Source organism: Rhinolophus ferrumequinum, chromosome 11 (genome assembly GCF_004115265.2).
Source record: "Rhinolophus ferrumequinum isolate MPI-CBG mRhiFer1 chromosome 11, mRhiFer1_v1.p, whole genome shotgun sequence".
Taxonomy (NCBI): domain Eukaryota; kingdom Metazoa; phylum Chordata; class Mammalia; order Chiroptera; family Rhinolophidae; genus Rhinolophus; species Rhinolophus ferrumequinum.
In genome coordinates this window covers 35667196-35687329 of record NC_046294.1, presented here as the reverse complement: position 1 = coordinate 35687329, position 20134 = coordinate 35667196, and the positions used below count along the sequence as shown (strand labels likewise).

General features: G+C 45.5%; 1 protein-coding gene across 1 annotated transcript; it reads left to right on the top strand.

Annotated features, from left to right (window-relative positions):
• Positions 1-3036: 3036 nt before the first annotated feature.
• LOC117030505 (serum amyloid A protein) lies at positions 3037-6520 on the top strand. Its single transcript, XM_033120614.1, has 4 exons — positions 3037-3134; positions 3557-3651; positions 5619-5757; positions 6216-6520. Exons 2-4 carry the CDS (start codon positions 3561-3563, stop codon positions 6376-6378), a joined length of 393 nt encoding a protein of 130 aa, XP_032976505.1. The 5' UTR covers positions 3037-3134; positions 3557-3560; the 3' UTR covers positions 6379-6520.
• Positions 6521-20134: the final 13614 nt, after the last annotated feature.

Genomic DNA, 20134 nt, shown 5'->3' with positions numbered 1-20134 from the left:
CTACATACTGTTTCAGTATAGAAAGAAAATGGAATATTTTCCCCAAATTTCTAGAGTATTATTGTGGAATGCACACAAAACATTCACTAATGGCTCGTTAATTATTAAATAATTAGGCAATTGGTGTTTTAATTTATTTTACATTGTGTAGCTATCTTTGGTATGTTGTTAAATAGGTATTTAAATGGTTCAGATAATTGTGAAATTTGGCTAGAAAGGGCTTATTATTTTTTATATGTAAAATAATTAAAATAATTTGTTATCAAAAATTTGCTACTTCTGACCCCTTAAAAACAATTGCTACCTAACACACTGTCAGGAATGGATTCAATTTAGATAATGGGAAATGTCACTATTTTTGTGTTACGTACTTATTGATTGATCAGTACAACATAAACTTCATGAGCCTAGAGACATTCCAGCACACGAGAGAGTGCTGGCATGTAGGAATAGCCCGCGAGAACTTGTAGAATGAATAAAGTAATGAACGAGCGCCTATTATTTACCAGATAGTGTAGTAAGCAATATACAGAGGGTGCCAAAAAACTGTATACACATTTTAAGAAAGGAAAACTGTCTTAAAATTGTAATACTCAATACAAGTCACATTTGACTTCTGCAATTACAAGAGGTGCTCAACGTGGTTACCATCAGCGTCCAGACACTTCTGATTATGGCAAACTATTGCTTGAGCTACGTTGACCAAAGTGTCCACTGGTATACATTTTCTTTGGCACCCCAGTATATATGTGACAACACAGACATGCTTTCTGTTGTTAATTTAAATCAATTTACATTTAAATTGGTCCTTGGAAGAGTTTTTGTTTTTTTTTAACTAAATATTCTTATACGTCAACGGGACTTCAGAAATTGTTTACATTTCCAAAAAGAAGTCAGCTTGGTTCTCAACTGATGATTTGTTGCCCTGGTAATAATGTTATAATGAATGTAATTGACAACTTCTGTTCCCAAATGGTATAAATACATATAAGAAATCTTTATAAAGTCAAAAGAAAATCTTGGCATATTTCTCTTCTCCCATATGCTAGATTTCTTATTCAAACCAAGAGTTTGAGAATTTGAGATTGTATCTCAATGAATAGCAAATAATAAGGTAATAGTTGACTACACATAAAGAGAGATGAGAGTCAAAAAGAGTACCCTTGCTGGCTAGCCCAAAAAAATGCAGCAAAGGGAAGAAATAAGAATAAACTTTATTTGGTTTCAGGCAGAGAATCAGCCTTTCTCTTCATTCTGTCTTTAGACAGCTTGGAAGAAAGTCAGTTTGTCTAGGCTGCACTACAGTTGCCAGTATTCTCTCTCTGGAATATTTTCAGTTAGGATGAGATAAAAGGGGTATTTTCTCTTGAGAATTGGAGGCTCTACACACACACACACACACACACATACAGGCCTCATCTGACAGGGCTAACTCTGCTGGCATTTTCAACTCATAGTGACAAGAGGGCAGACAGTGACACCCCATCCCCCAACCCCAAAAAAATACAGGAAGCAGAGTTCTCCCCGCACCATTCCCTTGACTGGGAGCCTGGCACTTCTCCAGTTGGACTGCCATTTTCCCATAACAGATGTTACCTCCTCTGTCCTTTTATAGGTTTCTTAGAGTTTATATTTTAGATCTATTGTGTGTTTGTGGGAGGGGGGAAGTCCCTCCTCCATCTACCCTTCTTGAGTTTTTATGGCTGAACTAACAAGAAAATTGGCATAAGACCAGATTAACAGAAGAAAAACCAATTTAATATATGGACATGGGAGGTCACAAATGATGTTCAGACCGTGATCAAATCAGCCAGTTTTTTGGACAAAGAAAAAATACTTTTGTGAAGAGTGGACAAGACAAAGAAACTTAAGTTTTGGTGCTCATTACTGAGGAATCTAAGTAAGGTTGGCGCTTGGGTAGAAATTTAGTAAAAAAATAAGAAAGTTTGTACATAGAGGCTTTTGGCCCTGAATTCCTTAACTCTGGTGATAAGGGTGTCTCTCTCAGTCCCCCTGAAGCAGGGAGGGCAACTTCCACAGGGGACATTTATTTCCTGCATTCAGGGAAACAAAGGAGGGTCGATGTGCCCTTCTTGCATTTGGCTGCTTGTCAAGTAATTTTAATTCAAAGGAATAAACACACCATTGTGGGATAGTTAGGAGCTGCCTGGGTCCCCACAGTTCCTGGCACCTAAACACTTTGACTCCCATTATGAGGTATCTCCAGGATTGGGTGAGGGAAGCAGAATCCCCTCCACTTGATTGTCCCCAACTAAGGAGACAGATTATTTTTATTTAAAAAAATTTTTTATTAAAGTTTAGTTGGCATATAATACTATATTAGTTTCACGTGTACAACATAGTGATTTGTTGTACCTTATGATGTTGTACCTATATACCTTATGATGTGATCACTATAAGAAGTCTAGTAGCCATCGGTCACCATGCTAAGTTCCAGTTATAATATAAGGAGCCAGATTAGAGAACACACTTCCTCACTGGCTTAGCCAGCTGAGTGGGGCCTTCCTGTACCTTGGAGCAGAAAGCTTAGCATATGCAGACAGAGTGGTAGAAAGAGGCTTCAAGGCACCCATGAGATTTGATGGGCTAGCCTGTCACTTTCGAAGCTCTGGGCTTTACACATGCACTCAGAGGGATTTCATGTCTGACACATCTACCATCTGGCCCAGCAGGGACCATCCTGAGGAAATGACCAGAAAGGCAAGGTCCTGAATGGAGGAGCCGTCCTGTAACCACGCACACCTTCCAGCAGCCCAGATGCCATCCCGGTGCTCCACAGCCTTCCTCTCCAAAGCCCAGGTGAGCCCTGACTCAGCCCCTCCATCTCTGACAGCAGAGCCATCCAGACCTGTGGCTGCCCAGGCAGGACACATGTACCTTGTCTCCTCAGGGTTGCACAATGGGGAATTGACCTGTGGATGAAGGTAACAGCTGGTGTCCAGTAAGCTTTCCTTTGTAATTTTTTAGGGGAAATGACCTGGAGGGACTTTTCCCAGGTGCCAAGTATAGCTTTTCTTCCCTCCCCATGAGCCCAACAGGAAAGGCTTAGTATAAATACCAGGCACCTCGCTCCAGCAGGCAGGGTCCAGCAGCTCTGCTCCACCGGAAATCAGGTGAGGGACTAACCTAAGGAGTGATCGGTTCTAAAAAACTCACTCTGTTCTCTCTTTCCCCACACGATTGTAATTTTTTAAAAAAATAATTATTCTGTTTTGTGTTTGTCCTGTTATGAGGTCTGTACTGGCAGGGTGGCACAGAGTAAATGCTTCTTGATTAATTACAGCCTGCTTTAGGAGGTCAGTTTGGTCCTAACAGACATCTTCCTCCATCAGTGCCACCTGGGTGATCTGTTAGACCATCTTGGGCTCTGGGCTGACGGCTCTGAGTGAGGTCCTACTGCAGTGTTCCCTAGATGGACAGCTAGAATGTAATGAGAACAAATGGAAATGAACAGCCAGGCTCTCTTTGACATAAGAATCCCAAAAGAGGGTGCCAGTCTAGTCCGTGTCTCCCTGACCCTCTCCTTTCCTTTTAGCACCATGAAGCTTTTCATAGGCCTCGTTTTCTGCTCCCTGGTCCTGGGAGTCAGCAGTCAGAGCTGGGTTTCGTTCATGGGAGAGGCTGCTCAAGGTAAGGTTGATGGAGGGGGGATGACATACGTGGTCTCTAGGATTCACCTTGAGCACCCTTAAGGGCTGGGGCTTCTGTCTTAGATTTTGTTGCCCTAGTGGTAGAATGTGCCTAGTGTTCCGGGGGCTTTTCATCAAACACGATAAAAACCACAGGGTTTATTTCTAGAGAAAGAACAATCATCATTCCCAGCTGAAAGGTAAGTTTGACTGGTAGACACAAAATAAGTATTGAAATAGTAGAAAATTTCCCCCAGAACAAACAGCATGAAGCGTGAAATATGATTGGAAGTACCTTTTCTCCTCCTCCTCCTCTCTCCCTCTCTTCCCTTATAGCTTCCTTTCTCCCTGCCTCTTTCCCTCCCTCCCTCCCTCCTTTCCTCTTTCCCTCCCTCGCTTCCTTCCATTTCCTAATTGGATAGTTTAGAGAGACCTCAGCTTAGCTCTTGCTGGCACTTCCTACAGTCAGTGAACTGTCCACGGTTGAGTCTGTTTCTACCCTTTCCTAGCCTTTTAAAACAAAAACGGGAAGTAGTAACACCTATCAAACCTCTACGAGGAGCTCAGCACTTCCCTGCAATTTAGGGTGATGCCTATCCTGGTTTGCCCGGGTCTGAGGAGTTTTCCATGAGACTTTCAGGGTTAACTGGGAGAGTTCGAGGCAGACAGGGACAATTCTGGGCAAGTGGGACAGTTGGTCCCCCCCTTTGACTGCAAAATACCTTGATGAGGCCGGCATCTTTCCCAACTTAGAAGCTGAGAGCAGCTGAGTGCATAGAGCAGGGACTATCTGCCAGTCAGCAGGTGGCAGAGCAGAGTTTGAACCCAGCTGTGCATGAGGTCACAGCTCTTGGCAGGTGGCTATGTCTGAGTACCACTTCCTAAAGCTCGGTGGTTATCAATCTCAGCTACGTTGGAATCACCTGAACAGCATTTGAAAATTGATGCTTTTGACCCACCCCCAGGGAGTCTGAGGTAATTGGCCTGAGGTGTGACATGGCATTGCACTTTGAAAATCCTCCCAGGTGGTTATCAATTCTTTTTTTTAACAAGAAAATGCAACAAAGTTTAATATATATGTTTGTATGGACCCCCGTATACATGAGAAAGTCAGAGACCCCATGTACATGAGAGGTTCCAAAATCTTCCCAGGCGATTAGAAAGGCATCCAAGGCTGAGAAAAAGGGCCACAGCTCTAGCACTTGCTTCCTCAAGCAACCCACATCATCAGTCTATGTAGACAGTTTTCAGGAGGCCATTTATGCCCTCAACACTCAGAGGGACTGGAGTCACAATTACAGGCATTGTGTCTGCAAGAAGACCTACATGTCTTAGGCTTCAAGGCAGAAGTGCTACAAGGCAGATGTTCTACGAATCCACCTTCTCTGTAACCACCTCACTCACCAAGTTCCCTGAATACTATGACGTGTAGCTTCTTTCCATAACAGAGGTTCTCGATCATGGGCTGTTTTGTGCCCCAGGCACTTGTGGCAATGTCTGGAAATAAGTTTTGTCGTCACACTGCAGGAATATACCGCCTGCACCTAGGGGACAGAGTCAGAGATGCTGCTGAACACCCCACAGTGCTCAGGACCGCCCTGAACAATAAAGGAGTACCTGGCCCCCGATGTCAAGACTGCGGCTGTTGAGAAATCCTGTTCCATAACGATTCCTCCCTTCTCTCCTTTATCCATATGTCAGAGCCTAAGTGAGATGGAGCCCATATATAGCACCACAGGGATCAGACAACCAGGTACAACACAGCTATGCCCTCGTGTAAATGTCACTCATTAGAGTCAGCTGGAGAAGCCAGCTAGGATCAAGGAATGTTCTTCTCAACCTATGGAGTCCAGGGTGCTGTGACCACAGGCTGAAAGGGCAGATTTTTCATTCCTTGATTCTTCACGAAGAGGTGTCACGGTTTTCTGTTTCAGCTGATATCTCTTGGTTGTGTCCTTTCCTTCCCAGGGGCTTGGGACATGTGGAGAGCGTACTCTGACATGAGAGAAGCCAATTACATAGGTGCAGACAAATACTTCCATGCCCGCGGGAACTATGACGCTGCACAGAGAGGACCTGGGGGCGTCTGGGCTGCTGAAAAGCTCAGGTAACAGGGTCTCCTGGGGATGCAGGGATGGGTGAACATAGGGATCAGGAGGATCCCTAAGGCACTTATCCTAGTTGGTGTCCTAGAGAAGGACGCTGTAGGGACAGTGGGCCCCTCCTCATGCCCATCCTGTCCACCTTCTCCATCCATGCCCAGTACAGGGCCTGGGCTGCCAGCAGGCCACAGTATGGCCTGTGAAGATGTGTGGGCCTGTCCCCCAAAAGAGAGCCAAGGACTGAGTAGAGCCAAGGACTGATTCCTCCCCTCCCGTATGGGTGCTGTCCACCGAGCTGTGGGGTGTCAGCCGGGGCTGAGTGGGCTGTGCCCGGGCAGGCTCAGTGTTTAGCCTCTCTTTCCTGGCTCTTCACAGAGTCATCCCTAGGAAAAGGAGAGAGTGGGAGGTGGGGCTGTTGCAAATCAGCCCTGAGTCATCTCCTACGTGCCCTCTTCCATTACAGCAATCTCAGAGAGAATTCTCAGAGGGTCACTGACCTTTTTAAGTATGGAGACAGTGGCCACGGAGAGGAGGACTCGAGGGCCGACCAGTTTGCCAACGAATGGGGCCGGAGTGGCAAAGACCCCAATCACTTCAGACCTGATGGCCTGCCCGACAAGTACTGAGCTCGCTCCTCACTCTGCTCTCAGGAGACGGGGCTATGCGCCCCTAAGACAGGGACACCGAGTTACTGAGCTTTTCCTCCCCTGAAGCTGATAGAGGGCACATATAGGTGTCTAATAAAAGCTTAAGAAATTGAATGTTGAACACTGTGTGTTGTTCGCTATAAGGACTGCCTGTTTGATACGAAGGGGTGATGGGTGAACACCCACGGGAAGGTCAAGCGTGTGCCTGTGTGTTTGGGTGTAGGGGACACAGTACAGCGTCACACAGGGTAGACACACTGCCACAAGTCTTCCCTTATCAGACCCAGGCTCCTCTTCGGGCCCCTCTGGTTACAAAGTTGCTATTTCAAGTTCCTTCCATGTCCAGGCGTCCTCAGTCCTTGTCAGTTGTGTCCAATCGCCTTCTCTGTCCCCAGGTTTTAACCCCCTTAAGAATAAGTTCCTCAGTGGTCTCAGTCTGTGGGGAAAGGGATACAGCCATTGAAGGACTGGACCATGGGATCCTGCTCCAGCAACTGCCACCTTGACCTTCTGTTCATTTCTGAGCAACACCTACAAATCCAGTTATCAACCAATTTCTGTCCATGCCGTCTACGAATTGCTTCCAAACAGTTTTCTTCCACTCTATTTTCATTGCCTTATCTCAAGCCTGAATGAAGATATAATGCCACTTTCCTTGTGAATATTTCCTCATAGCTGCTACATAATAACTAGCTCAAAATTGTGGAAGTGTGGAAGAGAGAGCAGGATAGAGAAGACCCCTTTTATCTCAGGGTCCAGTCAAAAGGCAGAAAGCAGTTATGAATTTGGAAAGGGAAAGTTTAATAAAAGGATTAACTGGTAATAGGATTAACGGCTAACGGTTAAAGAGTACACAAGGCTGAGATCAGACCTTTTTGGAAAGTCTGTAGCCCACCGGAGGGCTGATAAAGTTTGTTGAGTGTCAGAAGCCAGAGCTGACAAACAAGAAGTCCTCCGTGAAGTGCCCATGAAAGTCAGCAGGAAACCGCCCAGGGTTGTAGTTGAACTCCCTGGGAAGGCAGCTGGGTTCTTGCAAACTCACAGACCACATGGGGCAGGAGGTAGAATGCCCCTGAACTCCATGGAAGCCAGCTGTGGAAGAGGCAGTCTATGGACTGAATTGTGCCCCGACTCCCCCCAAAAATGTATATGTTGAAGTCCTAACTTCCAGTGTGGTTGTATTTGGATTAAGAAGTAATTAAAGTTAAGTGAAGTCTTAAGTGTGGAACCCTGGTCTAATAATAAGATTGCTGTCCTCATAATATCAGCTATACCAGGGAGCTTGCTTTCTCTCTTTCTACACCGTGAGGACACTGCGAGAAGCCAAGAAGACAGCTCCCACCGGAAACTGAATTGGTTCATACCTTGATCTTGCACTCCCAGCCTCCAGAAGTGTGAGAAATAAGTTTCTGTGGTTTAAGCCACCCAGTCTGTAGTATATTGCCTTGTAACCCACTTAACACAGGCAGAGTGCTGCGAACACACTGCAAATCCAGCTCAGTTGCCACAGAAATTGTCGGGAAACTTCAGTGGCCTAGGGATACCACTGAAACTCTCTGGGGTCAGTGCCACTAAGTGTTCTGAACATGAGAAGAGCACCACAAGAGCTAGAAGGAAGGAAAGCACACAAGTCCTGGAAGAGGTGTCTTTATTTTCTGCTTGTCCCTCCAGCGTCCTTTACTGGCAGAGATCAGCATTGTGCCCAGCTGGCACAGGAGAAATGTTTCCCCCGCCTCACAAACAGGGCAAAGAAGGGTGGTTGTGGAGCTAAAAGTAAATAAGTGGATAACTGGCATACAACTCTTCTCTGAAAAAGGAATTGAGGAGAACTCTTAAGGGGAGGAGAGTAATGATAAAATTATATTTACAAAGGACAAATTTCAGTTATTTGTCAAGAAAGAAGAAAAAATGGCATGTAAGGTGGTTAGTCCCAACAGAACTTTCTCATTCGGTTCCCATCAGAAGGCACTAATAGAAGTGCAGGTAGAGGAGGTTTGGGAAGTTTGAGACAGAGTCTCAGAGGAGTCTATGTCAAAATAAAGCAGGTGCAGGAGAAATAGGTGGAGACAGTGGCGGCAGGCTAGCTGGTGAGAGCAGCTCCGTACACAGCTGAGAATAGGATGCAGTGTGGGAAAGTCTGAATTTAGCCAACCCACTTCATGTGTTGTTATTAATACTGTTTTACCTTCACTTATTTCTTCTTCAGTGTTCTTTCTTTCCATAGATCTCAGTTTCTATTATTATTTTCCTTCTCTCTGAAAAACCTCTTCAAATATTTCTTGCAAAGCAGATCTATGCCAACAAATACCCTCAACTTTTTCTTTGTCTGAGGAAGTCTTTATTTCTCCCTTACTTTTGTAGGATTTCACAGGGTACAGAATTTAGGATGGTGGTTTTTTTTCTATAAACATCTTAAACATTTCACTCCCCTTTTTTCTTGTTTGCATGGGCTCTGAGAAGTTGGATGTAATTCTTGTCTTTGTTCCTTTATAGCAGGGGTGTCCAAACTTTTTTCAACGTTTTTTACCAAGGGCCATATTCAGTAAAATACACAAACAGCCGGGCCACTCACTCGAGGTGAAGTACATATTGCCTCACCTGGTTTATTTAAGTAAATTAAATATATTTTTGGAATTTGCTGCGGGCCAATAAAAAATGGATTGTGGGCCGCAGTTCGCCCGCGGGCCGCAGTTTGGACACCCCTGCTTTATAGGTAAGGTGGTTTTTCCCTCTGGCTTCTCTCAGGAACTTTTCTTTATCTTTGATTTTCTGTATATGCCTAATCATAGGGTTTAGCTTTTTTGTTTGTTTATTTGTGTGTTTTTTTGGTTTTGGTTTTGGGGGGTTTTTTGGCACTTATCCTGTTTGGTGTCCTCTGAACTTGCTGGATCTATAGTTTGGTATCTGACATTTGGTATCTGTTCCTTTCTCTCTCTCTTCTCCTTCTGGGATTCCTGCACATGTATGTTATATCTTTTGTAGTTGTCCCACTGTGCGTGGATATTCTGTTGTTTTTCTTCCAGTTTTTGTTCTCTGCTTTTTGATTTTTAAGGATTCTATTGATATATCCTCTAGCTCAGACTATCTTTTCTCAATGATGTCCATTCTAAGAAGCTCATCAAAGGCATTCTTCACTTCTGTTGCCGTGTTTTTCACGTCTGGCATTTTTGTTGTTGTTCTTTCTTAGGATTTCCCTCTCTCTGCTTACATTGCCCATCTGTTCTTGCACGCTGCCCATTTTATGCACAAGGCCCTTAGCATATTAACCGTAGCTGTTTTAAGTTCCCAGTCTGATAATTCTAACATCCTCACCATGTCTGGTTCTGATGTTTGCTCTGTCTGTTCAAATTGTGTTTTTGCCCTTTGGAATGCCCTGTAATTTCTTCTTGACAGCCAGACATGGTGTTCTGGGTAAAAGGACCTACGACTGCACAGGCCTGCAGCAATGTGGTGGCGGGAGGGGAAGCCTCCTTTCCTCCTATGATCATGGCTCAGTTATCAGTGAAACAGTTAGACTCTGTTAATGCAATTTCCCCTGAGGGCAGACCAGGTAAGAACAGAGGGCTCTGATGGGTTTCAAGATGGCTCCTTTCCCCTTCCCCTGCTGGAAACCAGGGGAAATTTTCCAAGATATTTTCTATGAGGACCTGATTGAGCTCCTGAAGGGTAAATATCACAACATTGTGGGGGACCCCCTGTGACTGGGTCTCCCTGGAGGTTTTAACTCGCAGAGTTGCCTCACTGAGCTTCCAACAATTCATCAATCCCAGTTCAGGTTTTCCTACCCAGACTCTGGTTCCCCCAGCAGGTCCTGCTCCTGAGTCAGCTCCAGGGAGCCTTGATCTCTGCTGTCTCTTCAGTCGAGGAGGCAGTGGTTTGTTCTGTGTCCTCACCTCTCTTATGAATCCAAGAAGAGTTACTTGTTCATTCTGTTCAGCTTTTCACTTTTTAAGACATTAGAAAGAGGAGTGGTGACCCAGGGTCCTTACACGCAGAACTGAAGCTGATGTTATTGATATTGCAATTGAATTTTTTATTTTTTTCTATTGAAATTTGACAAATTCAATTCTTCTGCATTTTGAACTTCATGTGTTGTTCTTTTCTTTTTTTTATGATATTCACTTTACATTAGTTTCTAAAACAGAGTTTCGGTGGCAATGGCTAAGTTTTTCTGCACATAATAAAGTATATTTCCTCCCTTAGATCAGTGTATGTCAGAATTTGTTGTGTGGCCCACCCACATTTAAATGTGCTGGGAGTGCTTACAGAAAAAGTGCATTCCTGAGCCTCCTCTTCTAGCTACGGAGTCAGAATCTTGGAGGAGGGGTGGGGCTAGGAATCAACATTTTGAACAATGCCTCAGATTATTTTACGCTCAATACAATGAGAATAACTGTCCCGGGTTTTGCTGCCACCCAGTGATAGAACCTGTCAGGTGCTTAGCGAAAACACTCATCAATCAGGAAAACATGGAATAATGTCAAACAGGCATCAAAGAAGAAACAGTCATTATGCCCTGACAGAGAGAAGCTATTTGACAGAATCACCAAATAAGAAATACATAACATTAGTAAGAAATATCCCATAGAACAAAGCACAGTAAGTGGTTTAACTCAGTTCATTTTTATATCTATAAACACCCATTTTACCACCATCGGATTGAGATGCATTTTATTGCCAGCATGTAGTCACACAGCAGCCTAGCCAACTGTCCCCCCGTGTCTTTCCTTAAGGAAAGAAGAGTCTCACAGTCTGTGAGACTGTGCCTTTCTGGGACTCTGTTCCATCCTTGTGTTTACACCTTATGTCTCTCTGTCTGGTCCCCAAAAGATGGTTTGCAGCCAAAGACGGGTAAGATATCTCATGGGAGATACAACCTAAGCCAGGCGGAACCGAGTGGGGACCCCCAATGAGCTGCCTTAGGAAAATATGGGAAGGGGCCTTGTCTCCCCTTCCCCCTGCCTGGGAAAAGGCATTGCTGGCTCTGGCTTTTCCCTTGCACCTGTTTGTGAGAGAAGTCATGAGGACAATAAAGAGCAGTTCTCTCTACTTATCTCAACGGAGCTGTTACAATATGAGAGACTTGACCCTGAAAATGTACATACCTTAGGTAAGACATCATGGGACCTTGTGCTTCGGCTGTTTACAGACAAAGGATGATTGGAATAAACATTTTTCTGCTATGATGTATGAGTCTCACAGACCGTGTAAGAAACAATGTTACTTTCTTATATTTGTATACCTATCCAGTCGGCCTTATTCTGGGCTCCAGTCCTCTGAGACTGCGAGACCCCTGGCCTTCGGAGAGATTTAACTACATTAAGTCTGTTTGTTTCTTTCTTAAAAATTTAACCCAAGCCGCCCCTTCTCGCACCCTCACTGCCCGTGTTGCGCTGGACGCGACACCAGCACCCCGAGGACGCCTCATGCCTGTGCCCACTTGAGGTCCCCCACCAAAGGGAAACCCTATTTGGACTTCTCTCACTGTAGATTACTTTTGCCTGGTTTTGATTGTCAGATAAAAGAAATGCAGAATGTTCTCGTGTGTCTGACTTTCTTCCACGCGATATTGTATCTATGAGATGCATGCAGTCATTGTTGCTTTATACCAATAGTTTGTTCTTGTGCAATAAGGTACAGTATTCTGTTGTATACATATACCATGATTTATTAGCTCATTCTATGTGACTGGACAATTAGGCTTTTAAAATTGGGGCTGTTATCGATAAATCTGCAATGACACTGGTGTACATGTGCGTTGGTGAACATAGCACTCAAATGTTAGGGATAGGGACTGTAAAATGAAACCCTGATCTTTAAAAGGGTAATTCTGATTAGTAATCTTACTTATTAATGTGTTAATAATGTGTCAATAATGTGTTACTGGTAACGATAGATCATTAATCTTTCTGTCTTCTGTGAAGTATAAATTATTATAAATTTTTTGGTTAAACTAGACTTTATGAAATGCTTTCCGTGTGCCCCAAACTGAGACGAGCCCCTGTCAGCATTAATCGTGTCCTCCTGACAACAACCCTATGGGTCGGTGCCATTACTCTCCTCATTTTATAGTCATGGAACTGCTCACCACTCTTCCCACTGTCCCTGAGCCTGGGACTTAGGCCTCAGGTGCCATGCTTGGTTATGGTAGCTGTGAGGCTGTTTCACTTCGGTTTTCTGATTCTTAACAGCCATGGTGTTCTTCTATTTCACATAAATCAATTATATCAGAAAAACGGCTCCTTGTTGGCTCCTCAACAGCCTGGTCACACATGGCTATTAGGTTAGGGGTGCCATCTAATTTAGTATATAAACCAGGTCACGTGTAGGAGTAAAAAGGGGGTGTCACTATTAACAATTAGGCTGGGAGAGTAAGCGCTAAGATTGTCCTTGAAAATCAAGACTCAGTGACTCATGAGAGTCTCTTGGGAAATCCCTCTAAAGAGACTAGAGATTATATATGACCATAACAGGATGGCTTTCTTTTACAGCAGAAACAAGTGAAAACAGCTGACTGCCACTATTGTCTATTGTTCTAAGCAAGGCCCAGCAAGGAACTGTGTGTCCCTTCCCAGAAAACAGAATACATTAAGTGACAAAGGAAGAGAACTTGCTATGATTATCAAAATCCCTGTGAGGAGATAGTTCTTCTTGGTGTCCAGAAATTGTGCTTGCTTTCTCTATAATATTCTGTCAAAGAAGAGAATGACTTAATGACGTGAGAAGGTGGGGAGTGAATTTCCAGCACTGAATGGCCCCAAAGCGACTCAGAATTATAACGGGGTGTGATCACCGGCCCACGATTCCTGCCCTGAGGAGAGTAGGAGAACGGCGTGTGGCCATCACATGCCATGCTCTATGATGCAGTCCCCCAAGCACACCCATGACCGATGGCTGTACAGAGTTGACAGTTGCCTCCTTTCCTCGCCATGTTGACTCCTAAGACCAAGTGAGCCGAGCCAGCTCAGGAACCTGGACTACCCGGACCATAGGGAATCCCATCTTTCCCAGGAATGGAAGTTGTGTGGGGAATATCCGAATGTTGCTCAGCATTGCTTTGGATAAGAACCAAAGGCACAGGGAAGTCCTTGACAGTTATCTGCCCTCCAACTTTCATCTCATTACACCTCCAAGAACTAAAAGGTGACCCAGACCCAGAGAGAGGCATCACTCCTGATTTTGGCAGGCTCAAACCCAACATAAGAATTCCCAAACAGGGGCAGACGGATGGCTCCCTTGGTTGGAGCGTGAGCTCTGGGCAATGGGGCTGCCCGTTCGATTCCCACATGGGCCAGTGAGCTGCGCCCTCCACAACTAGAATGAAGTCAATGAGCTGCTGCTCAGCTCCTGGGTGGCCAGATGGCTCAGTTGGTTGGAGCGCGGGCTCTCAACCACAAAGTTGTCGGTTCGACCCCCCAAGGGATGGTGAGCTGCACCTCCTGCAACTAACAATGGCAACTGGACCTGAAGTTGAGCTGCGCCCTCCACAACTAAGATTGAAAGGACAACTTGACTTGGAAAAGTCCTGGAAGTACACACTTTTCCCTAATAAAGTCCTGTTTCCCTTCCCCAATAGACTCTTTAAAAAAAAAAAAAAAATTCCCAAGCACTAGCTGATCCTGGCCTGATTTGCTTCATGGTGGGTCACCACTCCTCTTTCTAATGTCCTACTCAAAATTCCTCTAGTCTAGTAATGAATTGGAAGTCCTTCATCCTCGTTCATCTCTGCGTTACTGGTGGAACACAAATCCCACCTCCTTCCTGGCTATTATTTATCATCTTACAAAATCTCAGCTCTCAAGCCTCCATGATTTGCTTGGAGATACATCCCTGTATCTCCAATGCACTGCTCACACCCCTTTTCTCCATGGAAGCTCTCCAGGCAGAACCCTGAGCCGGTACTCCCTGGGCTGGGCTTTACTTGCCCTACTGCTTTCCTCGGGCTCCCACCCAGTTTCCATCTGAAGAAAGGACCAGATCTGTCCTCTGGATCCCCCACCATCTCTGCCACATCATATACACATTGCTCTATTTTTCTCTAGGAAAATCCAACAACCTTTAAAATTCCACTTTTGTACCATAGACTTCATCACCCTCATAGCATTTACATAAAATATCTCCCCTAGATAATCTTACTAAACGCACACAGTGAAGCACGCTCTGCTTTTCTGGTTGCAGCTACTATTCTCTAACATCACACTCTCCCAGCGTGCTCATGCTACATTCTTGTGCCAGCTTTCTCTGCATCCTACGTGGTTCTTCTTTTCTAATAATTTAACAGCCAGTGAGCCATTTTCTCATTTTTATGGTGTGCCATTTCTCCAGGACATTGTAGCAAGTTTCTACACCACAGTTCAACATTCCTGGGTTACGGTGCCCTCCAAATATCACCAGCCGTTATGACTTTCAACAGCAACTGATCGTGAGCACACTGGAGTCTGGAGGACTCCCATTCCCAGTGCTGAGTCCACCCGCCGTGGGTGCTGGGAGTTTCATTTTCCTGCATTGTCTGTCCTTCTTTCCTCCTCCTGTACACTGGGGTCCCAGCTTCATCCTGAGCTGTCCCTCGCAATGGAGCACAGTCCACTGTACCACTTACCCTATATTCTCACATTCTTCAATCAAATCTCTTTTCTCATATTGACTACCCTTCACAGTACATGTCAGTACATTATTGTGAAAAAGAAAAGAAACCTTTCCCACAAGTTGTGAGACTGAAAACAGCCAGAAAATCCCAACTTGCTGCATCCCTGTGAGATGCCAGGTTGCACAATCTGGGAAATTGGATGTGTGTGAAAAATAACCATCATGTTCTAGAAGCTGTGTTCTGACCAAGAGGAATTTCGCACATCTCAGTGTTTTGCTTCAACCCTCTCTGCTCATTTGTTCCACTAGCAAAGCGTCAGTATATATAGCACCAGGCATATCTCCCAGGCAGAAGGCACAGGCAGCTCAGCTTCACCAGGAGTCTCAGGAGGAACGAACAGCCAAGGGGAGGTGCTAGAACTTTCCAACAGGTTTCCTCTTTGGAGATTCTGTCTCTCCCACCAGCATTCTTGCGCTGCATCCCAGCTATCTGCATCTTTCCTGAATCTACTGCTCTCACAATTAGAATTTGTTGTGGCCGTTTGCAGGTTGCAAACCAATTCACAAGGCATAACGGAATAGAAGTTAGAAAGTTTATTTAATAAGAGAAGCACGACAGAGAAGTTACTGGGGGCAAAGTCTAGAATAGACGGCACTGATCTTCAGGTTAGCTTTTCTTATAAAGGAAAATGTAGGTAATTTTCTTACAGCAGAGGATGTGACATATAAACTCAGGATATTTGACATATAGACTGAAGTTATTTGATTGACATGTGCAGGTTATACAACTGGTCTCTTTCTGAGCATGCCCTTACCCAGAATGCATATAGAAAAGCCCACGGGGGAGAGGGTAGGCAAGCCATAATGGTTATTTTATTATAATTATACTATAATAAGACCGGAGCTCAGGGTAAGGGCAGGATCCAGCAGTGTGCACAGGCGCTAAAAACCAAACAATTCTAGTCGGGGTCTTATCTCCTTTTTCTAGGAGTGTTTCAACAGAAATATTTATTTGTAGGGGCTGGGCCTGGGCATTCCCTGGGAAGTACATGCAGGCAGTTCAGAGTTCTGATCAAATTACCTTCTGCTAGCCGCCTTGGGCTCACTTTTTGTTAACTCTTTTCCACCACATCAGAATTCACCAGACGTGAATACTTTAGGGGTAGGGATTTTGTCGTGTGCTTCTTCTGTGTGAGGTAGCGATGGGTAGAGCGCATCCCACAAATATTTATGGATTAACTCACCTCATGTCACAGAGAGGTATATCAGTCACAAAATTTCCAAATGTCTTTTGGAAATTTCCTGTACAGTTGGGTTTCAGGGCTGATAGGGGATGGCTGAAATGGAAAGTGGTTTATACAAAAGCCCATTGCAATCTTTCATACGGTAAACTACTGGGATTCCAGTGAGACGTTTGGATATGCCAAATAAGAAAAGCCAGACACAAAAGGCCATATATTACATGATTTTATTCGTATGAAATTTCTAGAATTGGCATATCCAAAGAGACAGAAATATTAGCGGTTGCCGGGGGCTGCACAGAGGGAAAATGGGGAGTCATTGCTAAAGAGCGTGCAGTCTCTTTTTGACATGATGAAAATGTTCTGAAATTACACAGAGGTGCTGATGACTGTACAGCCTTCTGAATGTACTAAAAACACACTGAACTGTATTTAAAATCATAATTTTTTAGCATGCAAATTATATCTCAATTAAAAGTAGCATCAGGAAAAAAATTGTAAATAATAGACTGGAATGCAGGGGTGAAAAGGGAAAAGGATTCATTATGGCATAAAATAGAATAATATGCAGTCATTTAAGATAATATCCATGTTATATAGGAGAGTTTTAAAATTTGTGTTTAGTATTATCTTGATACAACAACAAAAGAATCTGTTATCTTCTGCACAGGGAATTTTCTAACAAATATTTTCATATCTCCTTATAAAAAAAAAGAAAAGTTCTTGCTCTGTTTAGTGTGATGTATTACCTATGTTTTGGTTAAAAAATAAAAAGTAGGTATTACCAAGATTGAGCAGAAGAATATTTGAAAATAATAATAGTCACAACGGCTGACATTTATTCACCTCATACTATTCTTGTGACTGGAGTACAATACCATTGTGTAGATCATTTTCCAGATGAGGAAATTGGGGGGCAGAGAGTAACCTGCTCAAGGTCACAGGGTGAGTGAGTGGCAAATCCAGGATTTGAACCCCGGTAGTCTGGCTTGAGACTCTTCCCTTAATCTACACTACTTCCTTAAGTATTAAGCACTGATAAATAATAATAAAACTCCCCAGTCCTCTGACAGGCGTTTACAGTTAATAGGCCAGTGAGAGAAAAGCCTTCACTCCTGGTGGAATTGTTTTGGGGAGAGATGGACCAGGCAAGACACAGCCCCATTCTGAGCGCAGTAGCTTATTTGTGAGGACACATAGAAAGTCCTCAAAGACTAGAAGAATCCTCCCACTTCACTATCTCCCCTCCCCCCATCACCTCCCCAGGGTTCTTAGCTGCAGTTTCAAGGTATTTCATTTGGAAACGATCCCAGGGAGCAGGAGTGAGAGACTGGGGAGTAACACAGGACAGGATTACAGAGCTGGCCACTGAGTAAGAGCCTCATAGCTGGAGCTCATCCCACTGGGATCTTCTAAGGAATAGAGTAAGAAGTGCCTCAGCACTATCGCTAGGAGTCAAATTAAGGCACCTATCAACTGGCTTTCATCTCCATTGTCAAGGGTGGGCCCTGGAATGTTCACTGTCCTGCATCTGTGGCTATGCACATGTGAGTGCCCAGTGGGTTTCCCTGGGGCATGACCCACAGGTCGTGGAGCAGACCCAAAGCAAGGTGCTGTCAGGCTGCACCTGCATGAAAAGGATCGAATCCCACTCAGCGCCGTAGCAGTGGCTGCAGAAAGAGGAGGGGCCGGAGGGGCTGAAGCGGCGTATGAGCCATAAGTGGCATCAGACCCTGTGCTTTTTCTAAAGTGCGCGGGAAAGCTCCGGCCTTCCCTATATGTGGACGTAGGGAATTAGGCGATTGGTGGACTGTTCGGCTGGGAATAAAAGAGAGACGAGGACAAAACACTGGTTAGCTAAGAGGAGTAAGAGGCAGGTGCGATAACAAAGGAGCGAGAAACGGCGCTCCCAGGGAGCGGGGACATGAACCAGCCACGAACCTGTGACCCACACAGAATCCCCCAAGGGGACATGACCGGGAGCTCCGCGATCCGTAAGGCGTGGGAATGCTACAGGCTTTGAGAGGTTTGGGGACACGGCGGCACCACCAGCAGCAAGACTCTATCTGCAACATACCACATAGTACTTTGCTTAAAATAACTTGTTTTTGTTTTCTTACAAAAGAAGTAGTTTGTTAGACGTTAGGGTAAAATCAGGGTAATACGATGGCCATCACGGTTAGGGGATCCCCGGAATAGATAAGCCCCAAGGTCCCCAGTGCAGAAAAGTTCCAACAACAATAAAAAGCAACTGTATTTAGCTAGGGTTTGGCCCCAAACTTCAACAAGGAACTCTGGTAGCCTGGGCCGCTCTGCCTGGTATGGGCCGGAAGTTGGAGTGTTTTCTTCTCCTCGGATTCCAAACTCCAAACTCAGTCTCCAATCCCCAGATCGTAAACGCCGCCACGGGAGGAGGGGACCCAGGGAGCCTGTGCTTGTGTTTGACCCAGCTGGAGCCAAGGTCCGAGGCACACCTCACAGAAAGCTATTTCTCCAAAATTATTCCGGTCTAAGGAAGCGGAGAACAGAACAAGTTGTGCGAATTGCCCTACTTCACTTCCTCTAGTTAAATAGGGCTAAATTGCTGTGACAAAACACAGAAGCTTAAGACATACAGAAATTTCCGTCTCACTTTATAGTTTGTGATGAGTCACCCCCCTGCCAGGGGCCTTGGCTCAGCACTCTGATTCCTTCCCCGTTGCTGCTCTACTGAACTCGAGACTGAACCTTTGACTCAGGGTGAGGCAGGGACCAGAAGCTTCGGCACCACCTGGGATCCTGTCAGAAATGCAACATCTCAGGCTCCACTCCAGGTACTGTGGCAGCCAGGACCCGTTATAGAACATGTGGGTACCAGTGCAAAGTAAACAGGTGGGGACCCTTGCTCAGAAACGATTAAAAATTCCAAGAGCATGGTGAAAGCAGGGCATTAAACCAAGCACGGGCCCTGCTAAGCACAGGGCTCTGCAGGACGCACAGACCTCATGACCACAGGGGGGCAGTTTACTAGGAAAAGCGACACAGCCAGGGGGTTCAGAATGCTGAGGCTGTGTCACTGTCATGCGGGGTCACCGGTCTTGCTCCCCACATAAGAACACAGGATATGGTGAGGCCAAAAAGGAACACTAATGGAGCCATAGATAGGGGAGTCATACCATTATAGTCTCGCTGGCGGCTGGGTTGGAGACACAGGAAGCAGGAGCCACAGAATCCGCAATCCACACTCTGCCACACTCCGCGCTTGCTAGCTCAGCCACCATCCTCTTGCTAGCCCCCATTTTCTGCTAGCATAGCCAAGGCAGTTATATTAGTGGCCAATGGCTCCAGCTGATGGTCAACTAGCCACAGTTGACGGCCATCCAATCACAGTTGATGGCCACATACTACCCGAGTGAGCACCTTTCCACATGAGGCCGAGAGCCTGGAAACTGCACTCCTGGCTCTGTCCCCACAGGAGCCAATTCCCCATAGTCCACAGTCATTCACAAGGGCTGTGAGCCTCACAATCTGTGCCCTCTCCTCAGGGCAAGGGCTCCGAGTCCTCCCGAACCTGGGGGTGAGGACCTCAGCAAGCACTTCCCAGTCCACAGGGCCGCAACGACCTTCGCTTTCTCCAGCCTATGCTGGTTGGAGAACCGTCCACGTCTTCCCACCCCTCCACAGGGGTTCGGCTTTCCAGCAGTTGCACGGCCCCCACCCTGGTCGGAGAGCCATCCGTGTCCTCCCACCCCTCCTTGGGGGTCCAACTCCTGAGAACAGTGGCCACTGGGCACCACACATTGTGTGGGGGCCCCATGTCCTCCTGCTCAGAATCAGACATCATTCCTACCTGGCCGGAATCCTGCTCGCAACGCCAGGTGTCCGAGTGGGTGGTGGCCTTGGTGTAAGATGTCCACAACTCTAGAAGC

What these genes read in the sequence shown, in the direction of transcription:
- LOC117030505 (XM_033120614.1), top strand. Translation starts at nt 3,561, where the DNA reads ATGAAGCTTTTCATAGGCCTCGTTTTCTGCTCCCTGGTCCTGGGAGTC. An exon ending in CATGGGAGAGGCTGCTCAAG is followed by an intron (nt 3,652 to 5,618) that starts GTAAGGTTGATG and finishes TTTCCTTCCCAG; the next exon opens with GGGCTTGGGACATGTGGAGA. An exon ending in TGGGCTGCTGAAAAGCTCAG is followed by an intron (nt 5,758 to 6,215) that starts GTAACAGGGTCT and finishes CTTCCATTACAG; the next exon opens with CAATCTCAGAGAGAATTCTC.